This window comes from Misgurnus anguillicaudatus, chromosome 16 (genome assembly GCF_027580225.2).
Source record: "Misgurnus anguillicaudatus chromosome 16, ASM2758022v2, whole genome shotgun sequence".
NCBI classification, from domain to species: domain Eukaryota; kingdom Metazoa; phylum Chordata; class Actinopteri; order Cypriniformes; family Cobitidae; genus Misgurnus; species Misgurnus anguillicaudatus.
Window position 1 is genome coordinate 4,675,422 of NC_073352.2, and position 18,103 is coordinate 4,693,524.

General features: G+C 35.6%; 1 protein-coding gene and 1 long non-coding RNA gene across 5 annotated transcripts in view; one reads left to right on the top strand and one right to left on the bottom strand.

Annotated features, from left to right (window-relative positions):
- Nucleotides 1-18,103, bottom strand: part of LOC129422233 (uncharacterized) — a 158,614-nt gene that overhangs the window by 13,801 nt on the left and 126,710 nt on the right. The window contains exons 1-4 of one of the 3 annotated variants that reach the window (XM_073854042.1): nt 15,139-15,230; nt 14,869-14,900; nt 14,598-14,764; nt 13,928-14,230 (exon numbers count right to left, since the gene is read on the bottom strand). In XM_073854042.1, the coding sequence (XP_073710143.1) occupies nt 13,928-14,230; nt 14,598-14,742 (448 nt within the window). In that variant the 5' untranslated portion in view covers nt 14,743-14,764; nt 14,869-14,900; nt 15,139-15,230. Of the gene's footprint in view, nt 1-13,927; nt 14,231-14,597; nt 14,901-15,138; nt 15,262-18,103 lie in introns of those variants that run through there. The other 2 variants (XM_073854040.1, XM_073854041.1) reach the window with 2 other exon arrangements.
- On the top strand, nt 91-9,604 carry LOC129454751 (uncharacterized). 2 transcript variants are annotated; one of them, XR_012357877.1, is made up of 5 exons: nt 91-286; nt 5,864-5,977; nt 6,197-6,260; nt 7,441-7,648; nt 8,773-9,604. It is a non-coding gene; the product is annotated as an uncharacterized lncRNA (long non-coding RNA). The 2 variants fall into 2 exon arrangements; XR_012357876.1 differs by having other exon boundaries at nt 93-286; nt 6,197-6,275.

Consider the following 18,103-nt stretch of genomic DNA (forward strand, 5'->3'; position numbering starts at 1 on the left):
TACACTGTCACTCCAGTTCAGTTGGTGGCGGTAATGCATCAAAAGTTGCATCAATACACTTTACAACAAGTGGAAAAAGAAGAAATTCGTTAGCACATGTCGTTGTGGCAATGTTAATTTCAGAGTTACTGCTTTTTGCGATTCAGAAACCCTCTACTAAAAGAAAACTCAAACTCATTAAATGGCTTCAAAGAAAACACTTACTGGCAAGAAGAATTAAGTGCTCAACATGTGGCCATTATATGAAAATCAAGCGAAATACACGACAGTCTGACGGTTTCCAATGGTGAGTTAAACAAATAAATAAAGATGTGTTATATTTGTAATATGATGATGCATTGGTATAAACATTTGTATGTAGGGCTGCACGAATAATTGCATACGATTAGACCTTGATTAAACTAGAAAGCCTGGATGGGATGAACAGTTTGACCCCATGATGCGCGCGCACCCAATAGCCATTCAATGTTTACAAACCTTGAAGGGGTCTATACAGTAAAGTGTCCAAACTTAATTATATATGCGGATTCGTTTTGAAAAACAAATTAGTCATTCAGAGAACGTCACATTTTATTAAAATTACCGAGGTCCGGACCTCAGCTGGCTACGGCCATGAGTCTAATCCCTGTCCGGGAAACCTCCCCTAAGTCAGGTCCGTAGCCAGCCTATTGAAAGGGGGGGGGGGGGTCTTTTTTCAAAAAGTGGACCTTTTTTGCAGTTTTTCTCCTCCTTTTGTATTTAATTATGAGCAGGGCCATACGCAGGATTTTATAAATACTGAGGTCCATATATGTATTTTTGTAGGGCATGCATGCATTTGTGTTGGTCATTATAGGAATGCATTGTAATAATTATTTTACCATCCTGGGCACAATGGGCTGTCAGTAAAGTAAACATAGGCTTACTGAATATAGGATCATTTTAGTGAATTAACTAAAGGCCATCAATAATTAGTTAATTAAATTAATTCAAAATATCCACACACTTATTATACACTTTATATGCTTAAATACAACACAACTGCAGGGAACTAGAATTGTATAATGCAAAGGTATACAGTCACTGCAGCATGTGACACCATACATTCATGAATCATGAAGACATTAAAATTATATTAGTATTTAAATTTTTTAATTTAAATCTGCTTCACAAAATATTTAACAATATTACAAATAAGTACATGCATTTATTTTACACGATTTAGGCACCATTTTGATTAAGTTTCAACATGTTAATGATATAGAAAAATGTAAAGCTATTTAAAAAATTATAACATAATTTTGATTTCACTCACAAGTTGTTTATAAAGAAAAGACTAAAGTATGGATGCTCCGATCAGGATTTTTGCAGGCCCATACCGATTTGTTGTCTTCGTGATCAGCCTATACCAATGCCGATACCGATTTTTCAAGCTGATATGCAAGCTCTTTGATGACTGTAACTATCTTTTGTAGATAAAGTAATGCCACAGATGTTGCTTTTGTTATATTACTTGCAGTAATTAGGTATATTATTGTTTTAACAGAAAATCAAATAAATTAGCACAACAAATATTTCTTCTTCAAAGATAAATTTAATATGCCTTTAAAAAGTCTTATGTCTGTTAAAAGTAATGAAAATAAAACACTTCACAGTCTTTACTGTATGAATTAAATATACACGCATTCGTATGAAGTGTAACAGTTCCTTAGTTAAGAGCAGAGAGTGATTTTATTGAGAGATGAATTAGGTTACTTTAGCTTTAAGACGTGAGAGTGAGATCACTCTATTCACATAAAAAAATATGGACGTAGTGTCTGACGTCACCCATTGGCTTTTGAAAATCGTTTTTGAAGCTTAAAGTTGGTGTTGCCTGCGGTCGCCATCTTGGCTGCGCGTCACCGCGAATCACTCGCGGAAAACCGAAAATGGGTAAAGAGGCGGGACACGGGTGAAGCTGAGGTGAAACCACGCCCGCCTAGCGCGAGTCTAGTGACAGCAGTGGCTGTTCAACCGTCACTTAAGCGGCCACGCCCTTAATAATGCAGAAGTTTAAGGATTAATATAATTTTAAACTGATGAGTTACAAAAAAAATCACCCTTCTCACATTTATCATGAAGGGCAAAATTAGCTAAATAGACCAGAGGCACTTTTTGTACCAGGCTGTAAACATATTTTCTACTGTAAAGTTGGGCATTTTTAACATGGGAGTCTATGGGAATTGACTGCCTTTTGGAGCCAGCCTCAAGCGGCCAGTCGATGAATTGCAGTTTAAGTCACTTCTGTATTGGCTTCATTAGAGCGATCGGAAGGTTGCCCCTCGGTTCACATGCACTGATGACAGGCTTCTGTGTGCGCGTGCATCCGGTGTTCTGCGCGTGCATCCGGTGTTCGCGGACTAGAGCAGCTGTGAGGAAAATGAAAGTTTAAACTATAAAAACTTTAAAACACATGCAAATAATAAACTTTCGGCATGAGGATGCAATTGTCTGCGATAGATATTTGTTGTATACGCTGTTTGATGGGGATGTGAAGACGCGTCGCGCTGTTGACCGGAGCAATATTTGTTGTATACGCTGTTTGATGGGGATGTGAAGACGCGTCGCGCTGTTGACCGGAGCGCGTCCTCATAGAAAATACACAAATCTCTGTATAAAGGCAGAGAGAAAAATCTAAATCTGCACGTCGCACATGAGCGACGGGTTATAAAAATGCTTGCACTGCGTAAAAATGGTCTCTAATTACAGCCGCATTCAGGATCCCTATGATGACAAAAGTAAACAGAAAGATCGGTTCATGAGATCGGCATCCCTAGACTAAAGTTTGCAAACACTTACAAGCCCGTAGGCAGGGGGGGGGTTCAGGTGGTTCGAACCCCCCCTCACTGCCAAAAGGTCCAGAATTTAAGTCATTTTTTCGCTTGATTATTGTCATCATTGTTTTAATCAATGCTTGTGACAAATATTTTGGGTTCCTGTTTCAAATTAATATGATACATTATTGAAGCTGAACGCATGATTTCTGTCATTTTCTGATGCTTGTTTTATTTGACTCAACGCTCAGCGCTCGTTTGACTTCTGGCTGCGCAGACCGATCGGCATGTGACGTCTTAGCACCGCGAGACCGATTCAATAGTAAATGACTCAGTATGCTTTTAAATAGATCTCGCGGTAGTGTGGTGTCACAAGCCAACAGGTCTGAGCTGCACCCCGTTAAGTAAGATAAAGTCAAAATTATTCCGAGATAACCAATAAAAGACCAGGCAGACAGAGGTGCAACACAGGGGTCAGATGCGCAGTTAGTGGAAGTGCAAGAAAGATGTAAGTAATCAAACGCTGACTATTATACAGCAGTTTAATGATGTGAAATATGAAACGCAGTGATTGTCAAGGTGACAAGACAAGAAACATTACTGCAGCTGAGCACATATGGGTGTCCAAATTTAATGCGTTGCTTTAACTCCCTCCAGTAATTCACTTCCCATTATTCAGTGCGTGTTTATTAACAAAATTCAACGCCACTCTTTAATTCGTTAAGATATCTTTTTTACTGTATGATTAAATTCACTGTGTTGTACTGAACTGATGCGAAGCTTGAACTTGAAAACGCGACGCATCACGTGCGCGGTACAACACTTCATCCACCGGTAATGCGCGTGCACGGAGTTTAAATGAGCCCATATTCATCTTTTGGCTTAAACATTTTATTGCATTCGGTCTTAAAGCCCAATAAACAGTACCTGTTGAAGTCATTAAAGTTAATTAAACAACAAAAGAAGAGAAAGTCACTCACTGGTCCTGACTGTATAGTGTTGAGCTCTGCTATTAAAAGTAAGTTTAAGGTTTATCGTGGAATTTTGATTTTCTGAACAACTTTTACTAAAGTAACTGCAGTTAACAAGAAGCATTTTGCTTCATTACCAGACATTAAATCAGATGTGAGAAGTTTAAAATTAAGGCTTGCATTATGTTTACATCTTACACAGTTAGTATAATGCATGCAGGGCAAGAAGAATATTTATCTAATGTGGGTAATGTGAAGTAATCGTAGATTCATTTATGCTTTTTTAATAATTTCAGTTTTCATGGGATATGGACCCCCTAAAGTAGCCTCTGCCAGGTTTGCTTTTCATGGGTACCAAAGATGTCACTTCCGCCATGCTCGCCGCCATATTTGTGTCCATCTTGGCAGCGAACGCAGCATATCTAATGTGCTAAACGATCACATTTATTAGTTTAATTCAGGGCTTACCAGAGACAAAATGCTAATTGTACAATCTGGAGTTAGATGTCAGCTGCCAGCCACTCCTGTGAAATTTGAAAGTCTGTATTATATTGTAAAAATGTTTCAAAAATAAGTAAAATATATCATCTGTCATTGTATATAGAGTAGACAACTTGGTGAACATTTTTGCTTTTAATTTACTAACGCAAATTAACAATCCCTCTCATAGCATGCTGTATCCCGTTATTATAACAGCCCTGCATCCCACAGTTAACACTGAATCACATCTTTTGAGTACACACAAAACCATTATCTCTGCTATATTTATAAACTATTTAATTACTTGAGAACTTTTTACTATTCATTTAATATTAGGCAAGCATTTCTGATATCCTTTGTGGTTGCTTCTGATTCAAGGCAATCCTTTATTCTGCCGATCTTACTTCATTGGAATATAATCAAATTGTAATTCGGGGGGTTCCTGTTGTTACAGCCAACATCACAACAAATCTTGTTGTGAACCTCCTGTTTTTTTTTTTGTTTTTTTTTTCCTCTGGTAGTTGTGGCTGCTGTGTCCATGGACTAAAGCATGGCACGCAGCTGTGTCTGGACACAAAAATGGCGGCGACAAAACAGTAAAGTCACGTGGTCAAATGAATTGGCTGATTCAGAGGTTAAGGGCAGCCATTTTAGATTTGAAATCATTGTAGTCCTCAGTTTGCAGCACTTAAGTCAGCACTTAAGAATGAGTTTTAGACTTCACTGAAAGTTGCCTTTAGCCTCTTTTTAAACGCCTCCTATTCTAAGAATGGTCCTACTCCTTACTAAGAATTTTTTGACACTTAAGTCATAGCTCAAGACTATTCTTAAGAGCATTTCTGATATGTTTTATACATACAGGCCCAGGAAAATATGTGAAAAATTATTTAGTTTGGTTATTTGCATTTTTTTTCCCTATATGCCTACTGTGAATTTATTAAACCAGAAAATTGACAGGGTAAAATTCTTTATAGACACAGACAGTTTCAAAGATAAAATAGATAGCCTACAAATTACTAAGCAAACCCTTGCTTGACATTTAATTTCACAATCTAAAAAAGACAAAACTTAAACTGTAGAAAGAGTTGTTTCAAAGGAACTTATTTCATGCTAACTGAGTAATCTTTATTGTATATTACAATTTTTACTGCTGGTTAAAGATGACTGATAGCTGTCTTATACAGGAAAATTAAAATAAACATAAAATATGATCCTAAGCATGTTGGTCGTCTTGTCATTCCCTTAGAAAGATTTTTAGGCTGTAATAGTATTAATCAAAACACCTGTTCCACAAAAACATGGTTAGCTTACTACACTGATATAATATGACACGGTTAATAACACAGATTTAAAACTTTTAAATATCTTTAAATTTTTCAACACCAAGATCGGCAAGTTTAATAAAGCAGTATAAAAATTTAAATGTAACGTCATTGGACCAAATTCTTACATCTACAAATCAAATTAGTAAAAACAAACTAGTTAGTTTATGAATGGCATGTAAATAGGTGTACAGTCAGTCACTCTTTTTGAAACATCACATTTTAATTGTTTTACTCCAATTTAGTGAATCTTAGTCCAGGTAAAATAACCATATTTTGTCATTTATCACCATTACAGGATCTGCAGACATAAAAGTCATCGAGGCAAGAAAAAAAGCCAAACAGTGCGAGCAGGGTCTCTTTTTGAGAGATCAAAAGTGAGCTTGTCATCTTGGTTAACATTTATTTACAGGTAAGTCTATTGTCAAACAGCAAAGGAATAGTAGTAAAAAGCAGCTCACTAGATAGTATGAAAAGTGATAATAAATAAAAACATAAATAATACATCTTAAACCAAACAATTCACAACACACCATCCAATTTTTTACATTATCGATTTGCAAAGCATATTAATAAGGAAATCTACATGATTCCATAGAATTCATCATCTTATATAATTCTGTTTGTACAGAATGGGTCTAAAATTCTGGCTTGATGATGCACTGGACCCATCGGGCATGGCCCTGCCCCAACACGTGAGCATATACTTGGTTGGTGTCATGTCATAGCTGGGTGCGTGGGGTGAAGCAGGGTCAGCATGGGGGAAAAGAATCCTTTCCCCCTTGTTCAAGTCTTACAGACTATTTAGCAAGATGTAAACCACACTGGTCCAGAATCACTTCCTGTTTCAGTTTCGTAACACTACATAAATGTTGAGATAAAATACAATCAACAGAACATATAAAACTGAATCAAAAAGTTAGACAAACATCTTTAAGAAATATGTGAAATAAAGGAAAAGGTTATAAACTTTAACAGGAAGTGTTTCTGGACCAGTGTTGTTTACTTCTTGCAAAATGGTCTATAGGTTTTGATGATAAAACTTGGACAAATATATTTTGTCTATGGTATTATAGTTACAAAATGTTTGTAAAGTAGCTAGCTAGCTAGCCAGTAAATTTGATATCTAAATGTAAGCTAGCACTATTTTATTGGAAGTTTGAGTTTAGCTATCATGTAGCTAGCTCAAGCTGTGATGCACTTCTACATTCTGCTAGCTAGTTTTGTGTTATCATACTGTACATAATTACTGCACCACCCAAAAGTTTGGACACATTACTATTTTTAATGTTTTTAATTTAGAATATAAAAAGAAAATCATGCACACTATCAAAACTTGTTGGAATACTTATTAACAAAAGTAAAGTTTTGGTCCAATGACCTTTATCGTTGCAGACCAAAATGATGCTATCGTTAATATTTCATTTTTTATATTTCATATGTGTCAGTTGTGTTGGATTATTTTCCTAGGCACCTATCACCTTTTCAGATGTGCCACATTTTTTGTTGATTATGTCACGGCTAGTCCGTGTCATGTTTTGTGTATTGCACTGATCCGTTTCACCTGGACTCTCATTGACTCATTACGCCAATACACCACACCTGTCTTATGTTTAATTGTCTTTGTATTTATATGCCTTGTTTCTGTCACACCGGTTGCCGGATTATTGTCATTGCCACCTCGTCTGTTTCCTGTGTTAATGTTCCTGTGTTCCTGCATTCACCCTGTCTGCCCTCGTGTTTTTATTATTAAATGTTATTTATTTTGAACCTTGCGTTTGCGTCCTGTCTCACAACCCGAGTCATGACAGATTATGGTTTTAATTTGAACACTTAAGTTTTCCCTATTCTAATATATCATTGTGTATTACACAGGTTTGCTCAAGGATTACATATCAGACAAATTGATATGATGCAAGATGGCATTGCAAAAAGTTCAAGAACTCTTTCTAAGATGGCTCATGTCCTCAGGAATGTTTGCCACCGTGCCATGAAACGACTCAGAAGAAGAAGCGGACAGATGATTGGAAGTCGTCAAGAATTTGCAGTTCTTGATGAAAGCAACTTTCGTCATAAACGAAAGGTGAATTTAGAACCTATACGTCAAATTCACACTGCAGATGCCAACCAACAGCAACCAACACTTTTTAGGTTTTGTCAGATCAATCTGAAACCCCTGTTGGTGTTATACAGTCTGCAAAAACAAGTAATGACAATGTTGGCAAGATCCGATAAACACCATCATCAAAAATGAGATGATTGTATTAATCGTATGCATGTATTATGTTTATCAAATGCTTTCACTTCAAATTTGCTTAATCCCAGCCTCAGGTAATTTGAATCCAGTAAACTGCAAGTTGATTTTTGAACAAAGTCCTCTTAGTGCATAAAAGACAAATTGGATAAATGACTACAACTGAAAACATCAAAAAATGAAACAAACGCACTCCGTCCGAGGTGCAAGTCAAAAAGAATATATCCAAATATATAGCAAAAAAAATTGAACAACTGAAAACAACCCATATGTGGCAGTCAGATGGATCACAGCCCCCCTAATGTGTGGTTCAGTTTCTTTATTTTTAAACTTTGACTTTAGTCATTTGCAGTGTTTCTAATTGCATCATTAGTGATTTTGCAACTGCTTATTATGTCTTGTCCAAACTAGTGAATTGTTTTGAAGATGTTTTTGTAAAAAAAAAATGTGCATGCAGTTTTGCAGCAAAAGACAATACCAATGAAATCACTAAAGTGACCTTTGTGAAAATAAGGCCGAAAGTGAAATGACTGAACCTGAACATAAGAGCCTGATAAAAAAATGATAATAATTTACAAGAAAACATATGCACGTATGGAGGGTTTTGCATCTGAAGAACAAATTCTAAGCGGTCAGTCAAACAGACATGTGCTGTCTTGATCTGCGTTATGCATTTAGCAGCTTACTTCTAGTTTGTCAGAGCTGCACTCTTTCAGTTAACTTTTACAATTTAAATTAAATTTTGCTTGCGTGACTGCAATTACCCCTCAAGTACTGCCAATGTTAGTACATACCATAGGTTGCTGACCCCTGTGTACCCAGACTAAATGCAGAGCCTCTGGATGCCCCAGATTTTCCTTTAATTTGGCATCCATATGCATGTGTTAACATGTTATAGAATAATTATAAAATTGTGGTAATTCTTTATATAATTACATTTTTTACTTTTACAGTATGGTCGAGGGAGAGCATCAGCAACGTGGCGGCGAAAGAAATGGGTGTTCGGCGTGCTAGGTGTGAGGGATAGATGCCGACACCCAGTCTTGCGGCTTGTGAAAAAAAGATCAAGACATCACCTCATCCCCATAGTTGTTAAATATGTGAATCCAGGCACTACTATTATTTCGGATGAGTGGAGAGCTTACAGGAGGGTTTTGGCAAATATGGGCTACAATCATTTTACAGTGAACCATTCCCAGTGGTTTGTAGATCCACACAGTGGAGCTCATACTCAGCACATTGAAAGAGCTTGGCTGAAATATAAAACGGGCATATGGAGACTAAGGGGGAATAGGACCGAGAAGATGCTCAAAGAACACCTCTCACTCATTGAGTGGACTCACTGGCTTGGTGACAAACATAAACATGGACCCCTTGGACGTCTAATAAAGGATATTTCCAGTGCATTTCCTGTTTAGAGGACAACCTACTAAAAAAAAGTTTTATGTAAAGTACATTTATGTTAAGTTAAGCAACTTGATTTTAGATGTCGTGTATCTTATTTCTCAGTTTTTAAGGAGTGTTTTAAAATCAGATTTTTGCTTTATGTTTAGCATTGATGTAAGATACAGCATACCTTACATTTAAAAAGCTTTGTGTAATTAAAGCTCAATTATTATAATTTTTTTTAGTTCTGTGCTGCTGAACCTGTTTGTCAAAGTATAAATTTTGTGCTGGTTCATAATAAAAACCACTTTGGTGGATGTTAGTTGGGATTTTACCTTTTTTTTACTAACTCATCATTAACTACTTGTAAAATAACATAAATTCATGATTTGTTAATGTGTCATCATGTCATGACTTTACTTGGGGGGGGGGGGCACATAATTACTAACTCATCATTAACTACTAGTAAAAAAAAACATAAATTCATGATTTGTTAATGTGTCATCATGTCATGACTTTACTTGGGGAGGCACATAATTACTAACTCATCATTAACTACTAGTAAAATAACATAAATTCATAATTTGTTAATGTGTCATCATGTCATGACTTTACTTGGGGAGGCACATAATTACTAACTCATCATTAATTACTAGTAAAATAACATAAATTCATAATTTGTTAATGTGTCATCATGTCATGACTTTACTTGGGGAGGCACATAATTACTAACTCATCATTAATTACTAGTAAAATAACATAAATTCATAATTTGTTAATGTGTCATCATGGCATGACTTTACTTGGGGAGGCACATAATTACTAACTCATCATTAATTACTAGTAAAATAACATAAATTCATAATTTGTTAATGTGTCATCATGTCATGACTTTACTTGGGGAGGCACATAATTACTAACTCATCATTAATTACTAGTAAAATAACATAAATTCATGATTTGTTAATGTGTCATCATGTCATGACTTATACTAACTCATCATTAACTACTCATAAAATAACATAAATTCATAACTTATACACACATTGTTAAAAAGTTATCAATTACACGCATTCTACACAGATTTAGTTCATTTAAAAATGATAGGGTCTTAAAAGAAAAGCAGGAATACAAGACAGCAATGTGCATGTTGATAATACATTAAGCCAGTTCACACAATAAATATCATCTAACTGCACAATAAGTATCATCTAATAGCTAACTAAGTTTAATTTAGAAAAAAAAGTGTCATTAAAACTATAACAAAAATACATAACTCTTAATGGCAGCAGTGAAATCACTCAAAATAAGAGAAAATTGCTCCTTTTATTTATAAATGCATCACTGTCCATTTTATGATTAAGGTTGACTGTAAATAGTGCAAGAAATCCAGTGCATTTAATGATGTTTGTAACACAGCTGCAAGGGCAAATTTATAAACAGTTTGCATTACAAATCTAAACATCAAGCATAAACAACTTATTTTCGTTCTTTTAGAGCACATTTGATTTGGGTAAACCAAAGTGTTAATTAATACATTAACTAACAAACATGTACTAACGTGTAGTTAAGGTGGCTGTTGTTCATGCATGAATTCGTATGACTCATGACATAGTTATGGTTAGTTCTTTATTAGTACATGGCTTAACTCATCATTAGTTCATATTAAAGTGATTATTAACTTATGTATTAGTACATGATAATTCATGTACTGTTATTGTAAAGTGTTACCATTGTTTCCATAATGCTGGCTTTCTTCTCCTTACATCCAAAAACACACTTCTTCTTTCATGCCATTGATGAGTTTGATATAAAACAAAGCTCTCGCATGAAGTGATTCCTATAACTTAGCATCCTTGGTTCTCGCTCTCCCGCTGATTGACGGGGTTTTCCGGGGGAAGTGCCCATAAACAGAAGTGATATGTATAGCATACCCCTGAAACGTCAGCTGAACCGGTAATCAAAAAATTGCTAGGGACAATTCAGTAGTCCTTGGATATTGGTGGGGACATGTCTATAGTGTCCCTTGCCAAATCAACGCCTTTGCCTCCAATTATCAAACGCTGAGTGCTGCTCCATTTTGCATCTTGTCTAATGTAAGCGGTAGGTACATTTATTATGAAAAATTTTAAAAAAAAGAGATTTACAAAAATGTGAATACTATGCATCATACTGCCATAGTGTGAATAATATGTAATCATGTAATCCATAAAAAGTAACAGTAGTCTGATTACGAGTATTTTAAAATGTAGTTTAAGTACTTGATTTTTGGAATCTGATTACATAATCCAGATTACATTTAATCCGTTACTACCCAGCTCTGGTTACATACCACAGTTATATGATAAAAAAGCTTTGTTGAGTGTTTGACCTTTAAACGAAACCTGCCTAAATTACCGTATACAACACAGTAAGCGGGCATCAGAATCTAAATTGTGGCTGGTAAGTCGTTCCTTATCACTAACTTTGTATATTTCTACCATTAAATTACAATCGTATTGTTAAGTGTTGCACCTTTATTAATCGTTTAATGTTTTTAGTACATTAAAACAGTCAAACATACATGTTTAGACACGGATGTTACAACAGGACATATCAAGCGATCTCTTCTAACAAAGCAATAGTGAAACGCAGTAACTTAAATAAAGTGAAATGTTTTACTCACTGTGTATACTACTGTGTCATTTTTGTCAGATCCAATATTAGTGGTGCTTTTAATCACAGTTTCTCTGCAAATCCAGCATCGACTTCTTTACAAATGAATCCGCGGTACACAAAGTAAACAAACGCTCCCCACACGAGCTGGAACTTCTTCAAAAGCAAACTTTAACCACTCATTCCTAATGTTATGTTCTGAGCCTCCGAGTTAAGGTTATACAGCCTCTGTGTTCTTCCCATAGACGGTTCTTCCACAGCCATGGTTTCCATGGTTACTCTATCATAACAGATCACCGCATCAAAATAAAAGTCTCTCAGAAAAAATTTATTTAAAAGTCATTTATGTTACATTTGGCAATCTTTAAAGGCACACCGCAGAACTTTTTGGCCACTAGGGGGCGCTAGACATGTATTTTTCACGCCTAGCGCCCGTAGAGGCCACAAGCGCCGCAGCACTGTCACAAAGGAAAAGAACTGGCCAACCTTAAAACTAGACTAAAAACTAAACCTTTAAAACGCTAAACGATCAACATTTTGAGGCATCAGGGAGAAACGCAGTCATGTTACAACTTTCTGATGAGGAACTCGTGGCAGAAGCCATTTCTCAATCTGAAGGTTGCAGCCTCCGGATGTCATATTTCTAAGCTTCATACTTCATCAAGACTCAGAATATTAACAATTATAAAGTTGACTATTATACTTAGTTAATCGTAAATTGTTGCAGTATGCTTATGAATTGCGAATGTAATGCTCAGTTTACCTTAATAAACCAGGCTTGATGACGTATTCAGCCTCCATATTTGACCTCCGGAGGCTGCAGCCTTCCAATTGATAAACGACCAGAAGTATTTCCTTGCCTTTTTCCAAACAAATATTGTTGCATCGTCTCTCTCTCCCTCGCCACCAGGATTTTCCGCAATGGCACTTGTATTTTCTCTTTTTTATGTGAAAATTGTCGCTCCAAATCCAAGTAAACCGATGTGTTTAGGTCTGCCGCTTTGTAATACGTCACGTGAGTGACAGCGGAATGCAGCAAATGAGTAAGAGAGAAACGCTCGGATCTGATTGGTGAATGAATAGGGTTTGGTTTTACACTGTGTGAGTTTGAGCAAGTTTGACTGCTATAGCATCCTGGATTGTAATGTAAATATCATAGACACAGTCAAAGAAAGGTAAATATGTGAACACATGAACGCAGCATCTGAATACAGAGAACTATATGCAAGATAATCGCCGTCATTTATAAAGAAGATCGCATTTATGTATGAATCAAGATCGTGAGTTTATATAATAAATTGCCTTTAAGGGGAATCGAACCCGGGTCGCCCATGTCATAGGTACGTGACACTAACACGGTGCCACAGAGTCACATAATAGAAGTTGCTCTCTACACTCCTTAAGTAGCCTCCAGCAAAATTCACGTTAAAAAGAAATTGTGTGGAGGAAGTGAAGTATGCCGTAAAGCAGTCAAATTTTGTGTTTTTTGTGTGCTCTGGTTACTTCCCGAAACCCTAAGTTTTAAAGTACGAGGAAAAAGCGATACAGACCCCGTCAGGCTATTGTAGACATGTCATTCAACCTATTTAAAGTCGATGTACTATCACAAGAGTCTTGAAAATTTATTATGAAGGTTTAAAAATTACATTGTGTTGCTTTAAAGACATGTTTACTGATTGTTGAGACACACGTGTCTCACGCGGAGCTGTGGGAGGGGCTACAAAAGTGGTGGTTGTATTTGGCTTTGGGGAGGTGCTTCAATTCTACTTTGACGTCATATTTCTCTGAATTCCTCACTCGGTTGTAATACTGGCTTGGTGGCAAAACTGTTATATTTCAGTAGCACAGACGTTTTCAGTTCTGAAACTTGCAGGATGTTCATTTAAGTATGATGAACTCTTATATAACAAATTATCGAGTTAAAATTGAGTATTTGATTCACTGCTCCTTTAAAGTTTTCTTTATAGAGAATGTCAACATATAAATAACTCATTTTTAAAAATTTGCTCCTTCTGACTCATTTTGCCAGCACAGGTCACATATAATGATGCTTATTTATATTCTTACCCGAATACTTGACAGTGTATCTGGCTGAGGTCTTAACTTCAGTTCCTTTAATAATCTGACATCTCAACTCTCTGTTGTTGTCTTCATTCAGGAGTGTTGTAGTCAGACTGCTGTTACAGTGTTCTGTTGAAGATGAGATCTGATATCTGGAGTCTGATTGTAGATTAACATCAGACTCATTCACCCAGATCATCTGAAATCCCTCAATAATAAACAAACTCTTACAAAAATAGTTATCATATGAATACACCTGACAGGAGAGAGTGACAGAACTGCCTGGTTCGATCTCAGATTGTGGAGATACTGCAACAGAAATTAAAACACAAATCATACACTTGACAGACTTCACTCTGCTCTGTAAACATTTAGGTTTGATGCTCTTTTAAATAAAATATAATTGAAGAGCTCAGATGCAAAAGTGTGTTAGACATGTTTTCTTGTTCTTGAGCATTTTTTTATCAGACTCTTAATGGATTCTGCCAACAAACCGGTATTTCTGAATGATCTGAGACTGGGATTAAGTGTATTTTAAGCGAATGAATTTGATGAATAATAATGTATAATACGTATCAAAAGCATTGGGTTAATATCATCATTCCATTTTTGACAGAGGTGGCATTTAGAGGCTTTTGCATCTGAGCTTAATTACATAATAGAAAGAAAAACTGACCTTGAAGAAAATGCAGATAAACATTAGTAAATTGATACATCTCCATTTGCGGGCGACAGACGAAAAACCCAACATCTTCTTTTGTGACATTATAGATGTTCAGAGAGCAGTTAGGTCCCAGACTCAGTCTTTCATGATCAATCATCTTGAGATTTTCAACAAACAGTCTAACGGCATTTGAATTGCTGTCTTTATAATATATCCATGAAGTTGATGTGCAGTCAGAAAGAGTTAGATTACAAGACAAAGTGACATTTTCACCATCACTCACAATCATATGGACATCTGTCGCTCCACTGGTATCTGACAAATAGATATCAACATTTTATATCAACATAATATATACTCTCATGATCAATAGTCTATAAAAATGTTTTTGTCTTATTAGGAATAAAACATTAACTTACATAATACATACTACTATCACACTAAGATGAATATGAATACAAATATACATCTTGTATTTCTGAAACAGCCCTAAACTATATTCTAAAAAACACCTTCTGATTTTATTACAAATGTTTTATATAGATGTCTTTACCTGTGAGAAATAATCCCAGAAACATCAGTTCCAGCAGATATATGTGATACTTATTAGCCATTTCTGTTTCAATGGTCTTTGCCTGCTTTCACAATCCTTTCATGACATTTCATAACCCTTCCTGTGGTACAGAACTTGTGATGAGACAGAAAGCCATTACCCACATTTCTAAACATAAAACGATGTGGATTGAACAAAAACTTAATCATGTTGAAATACTGTCTCTTGTATTGTATGTATTATTTAACAGAGGTCACCTTCAGTTGCAGTTTAAAATATGGTGAAAAAACATAGTTAAACATTTGTTCTTTCAGAAGATATAAATTATTAAAAAACCTGGCACATGACAACAAAACACACAGTAACTATTTTTATAACTTTATAGCTATAATATAACTGCAAGCTTGTGGGTCAAGCACTAAAGACATTGCAGTCAAGGCAAGCATAATATCAATCTCTAAAACACTTCTGTGTATTCCTTTTATAGCATTTATGTCATTTTTGATTTGGAGGAACAACAGAATTAGACTGACAGCATTTTCTTAACACATTATTGTACAGTACACAAACCCCTCTCTCAATTCTACAATTTAAATGCACTACAAGGATTGTTATTTCTCTTCTTCTTTTAACAGTTGTTATTTTTTGACAGTATGGTGAAGTGTTGACAAAAATCGCAGGCTATTACATCTAAATTTGTAATTGTGTTGTTTAATGCAAACAAACCATTATGTAAAAGGATTAAGGCCAAGCAAAAATAAAATAAAGAAAACTTTTCAATATATTAGAGTCATTATAATGCGAGAATTAACTACAGTTTTTCAGGAAAAAGTCCAAAAAAAGTCATAATGTTTTGAGAATATATTTTTTTAATTAAACTTTATTAATGACACATGTATAGGAAAGCAGATGAGCATAGACTATAAAAACAATGAGCAGTTTTTCATCGTTAGAGCACACGCTGTAAAAAATCTGTAAAAACAAGTTTCATCATATTGGTTATGCAAGGCAATTAAACCTACTATTTTAAGGTAAGAAAATGTCCTAACCTGATGACAGTGACCAAAATGATCCTGATTATCAGTATTATCTTAGTCAAAATAGCAACTCATATGTAAGCCAATCATCTGCCTGCCTGCTGTCATATCAGCAAATCATAGCAGCGAGTCATCTGATCACATCTGATCATCTTTGGGCTCTTTGGTGCTTTTGTCAACAAGTTTTTACAGTAAGTGGCATAGCAATAGTCAGGGATGAATCTCTGATACCCACCAGCCCCAGGAAGGTTATCATTTTGTTCTGGGTCTTGGGTTTTCAGATGGCCATGTGTTATCCAATATATCTAGGTTTGGGGGCACCTGCCAGTATACCTTGTACAGGTCCAGGGCAGTAATGTATTAGATCTGTCTGATTCTCTCCAGCAAGTCTTCAAATCAAAGCATGGGGTAAGCACTGAAGTGTGAGTGGGCATTCAGCTTCTGTGCAGATATCTATGCAGACGTGTAGTACTGCGTCGTTCCTCGGGACAATAACCACAAAGAAATTCACAATAGTGTATATTTTCATGGATACATATCACTTTATAAAGAGCTAACATTAGTACCTTAAAGATACATGTCGATAGCAAATATATAAACGTCACCAATTTTTTTTTTACCGTGGTGACACTTGCAATCATCTCTCTCTCTCAACGTCCTTTCCTGTTTCACAACTCTTTCTTAAAATTTCATTTGTGGTTTGTGTTGTGGTGAAGCAGAGAGCTATGACCCACGAGTTTTCACATTACTGTGCATAGCTTTCGTGTAAACACATCAATATCTCAACCATGTTCAACAAGCCTAAACAACACAAACCTAATCCCATAAAAAATACTGTTTCTTATGTATTATAATAGTATTGATCATTATTAATTGTTCGGTAGCATCACGCTGTACTAACTCAGACATATGTTATACTCAGTGTAAGTACTCACAAAGATAATAGAGGTCATCTTCTGTTCCAGTTTACAGTAATGGAAAACGCTTATTAACTACATAATTCCTGATGTTTTGTCAGGAGATTTTGTTCTTTCAGTAGCTATAAAGTTGCTCTAAACCCATTTTACCAATCAAACAATAGACACTATACTACTAAAATGTAGTATTAGAATTAAAATAATAACAAAATACATCCTGTCACTAAATTGTGTGATCATTTACTTACCGTCTAGTTGTTCTAAACCTGAATAAATGACTTAATTCTAATTAATAAATAGATATTTTAATAAATAATTGTAACCAAATAGTACCATTGACCTCTAAAATAGTATTATTTTTCTATTATGGATGTCATGGTGCGCCAGAACTGCTTGGTTACAATAATTTTTCCAAACATCTATAAGTCATTTTTTTCAGTTTTGGACTTGAAGACAAGTAATAAGTTGATGACTTATAAAATAGAAAATAGAAAACAAAAAAAATAAGTATTACATTTTGAAAGCAAAACTTACCACCAAAACCACCTGCTATGAGAATCAGGTCTAGCAAAATAAAGGAGTAATCATCTTAAGTTCACACAGCAATGATCCAATGCTAGACCAGCTTAGCAGGTAGAACAAACAAACAACAAAAAAAAAAAACAATGAAACAATCACAAAAATATATGTGGTGATCTTTACACAATGATCTACTAACCACACGGGGCACCAATTGGGTAGTATGCCATGTACAGAAGTTTATCTTTGCGTGCGCACATGAAACTTTCTTGTGCGCACTTGAAACTTTCACGTGCGCACCCGATAGTTTCACAGTTTCAAGTGCGCGCACAAACGTTTCACGTGCACACGCGAAACTAAACGCGATAGTTTCACGTGCGCGCGCGAAACTAAACTTTATTTAATTTTTGCTCCATGTCCCCTTAGGGGCTCCGTACAAATGTATCTGTGTCTGTGAGAATTATGTTGGTGACTAAAAGCATCCAAAATAAC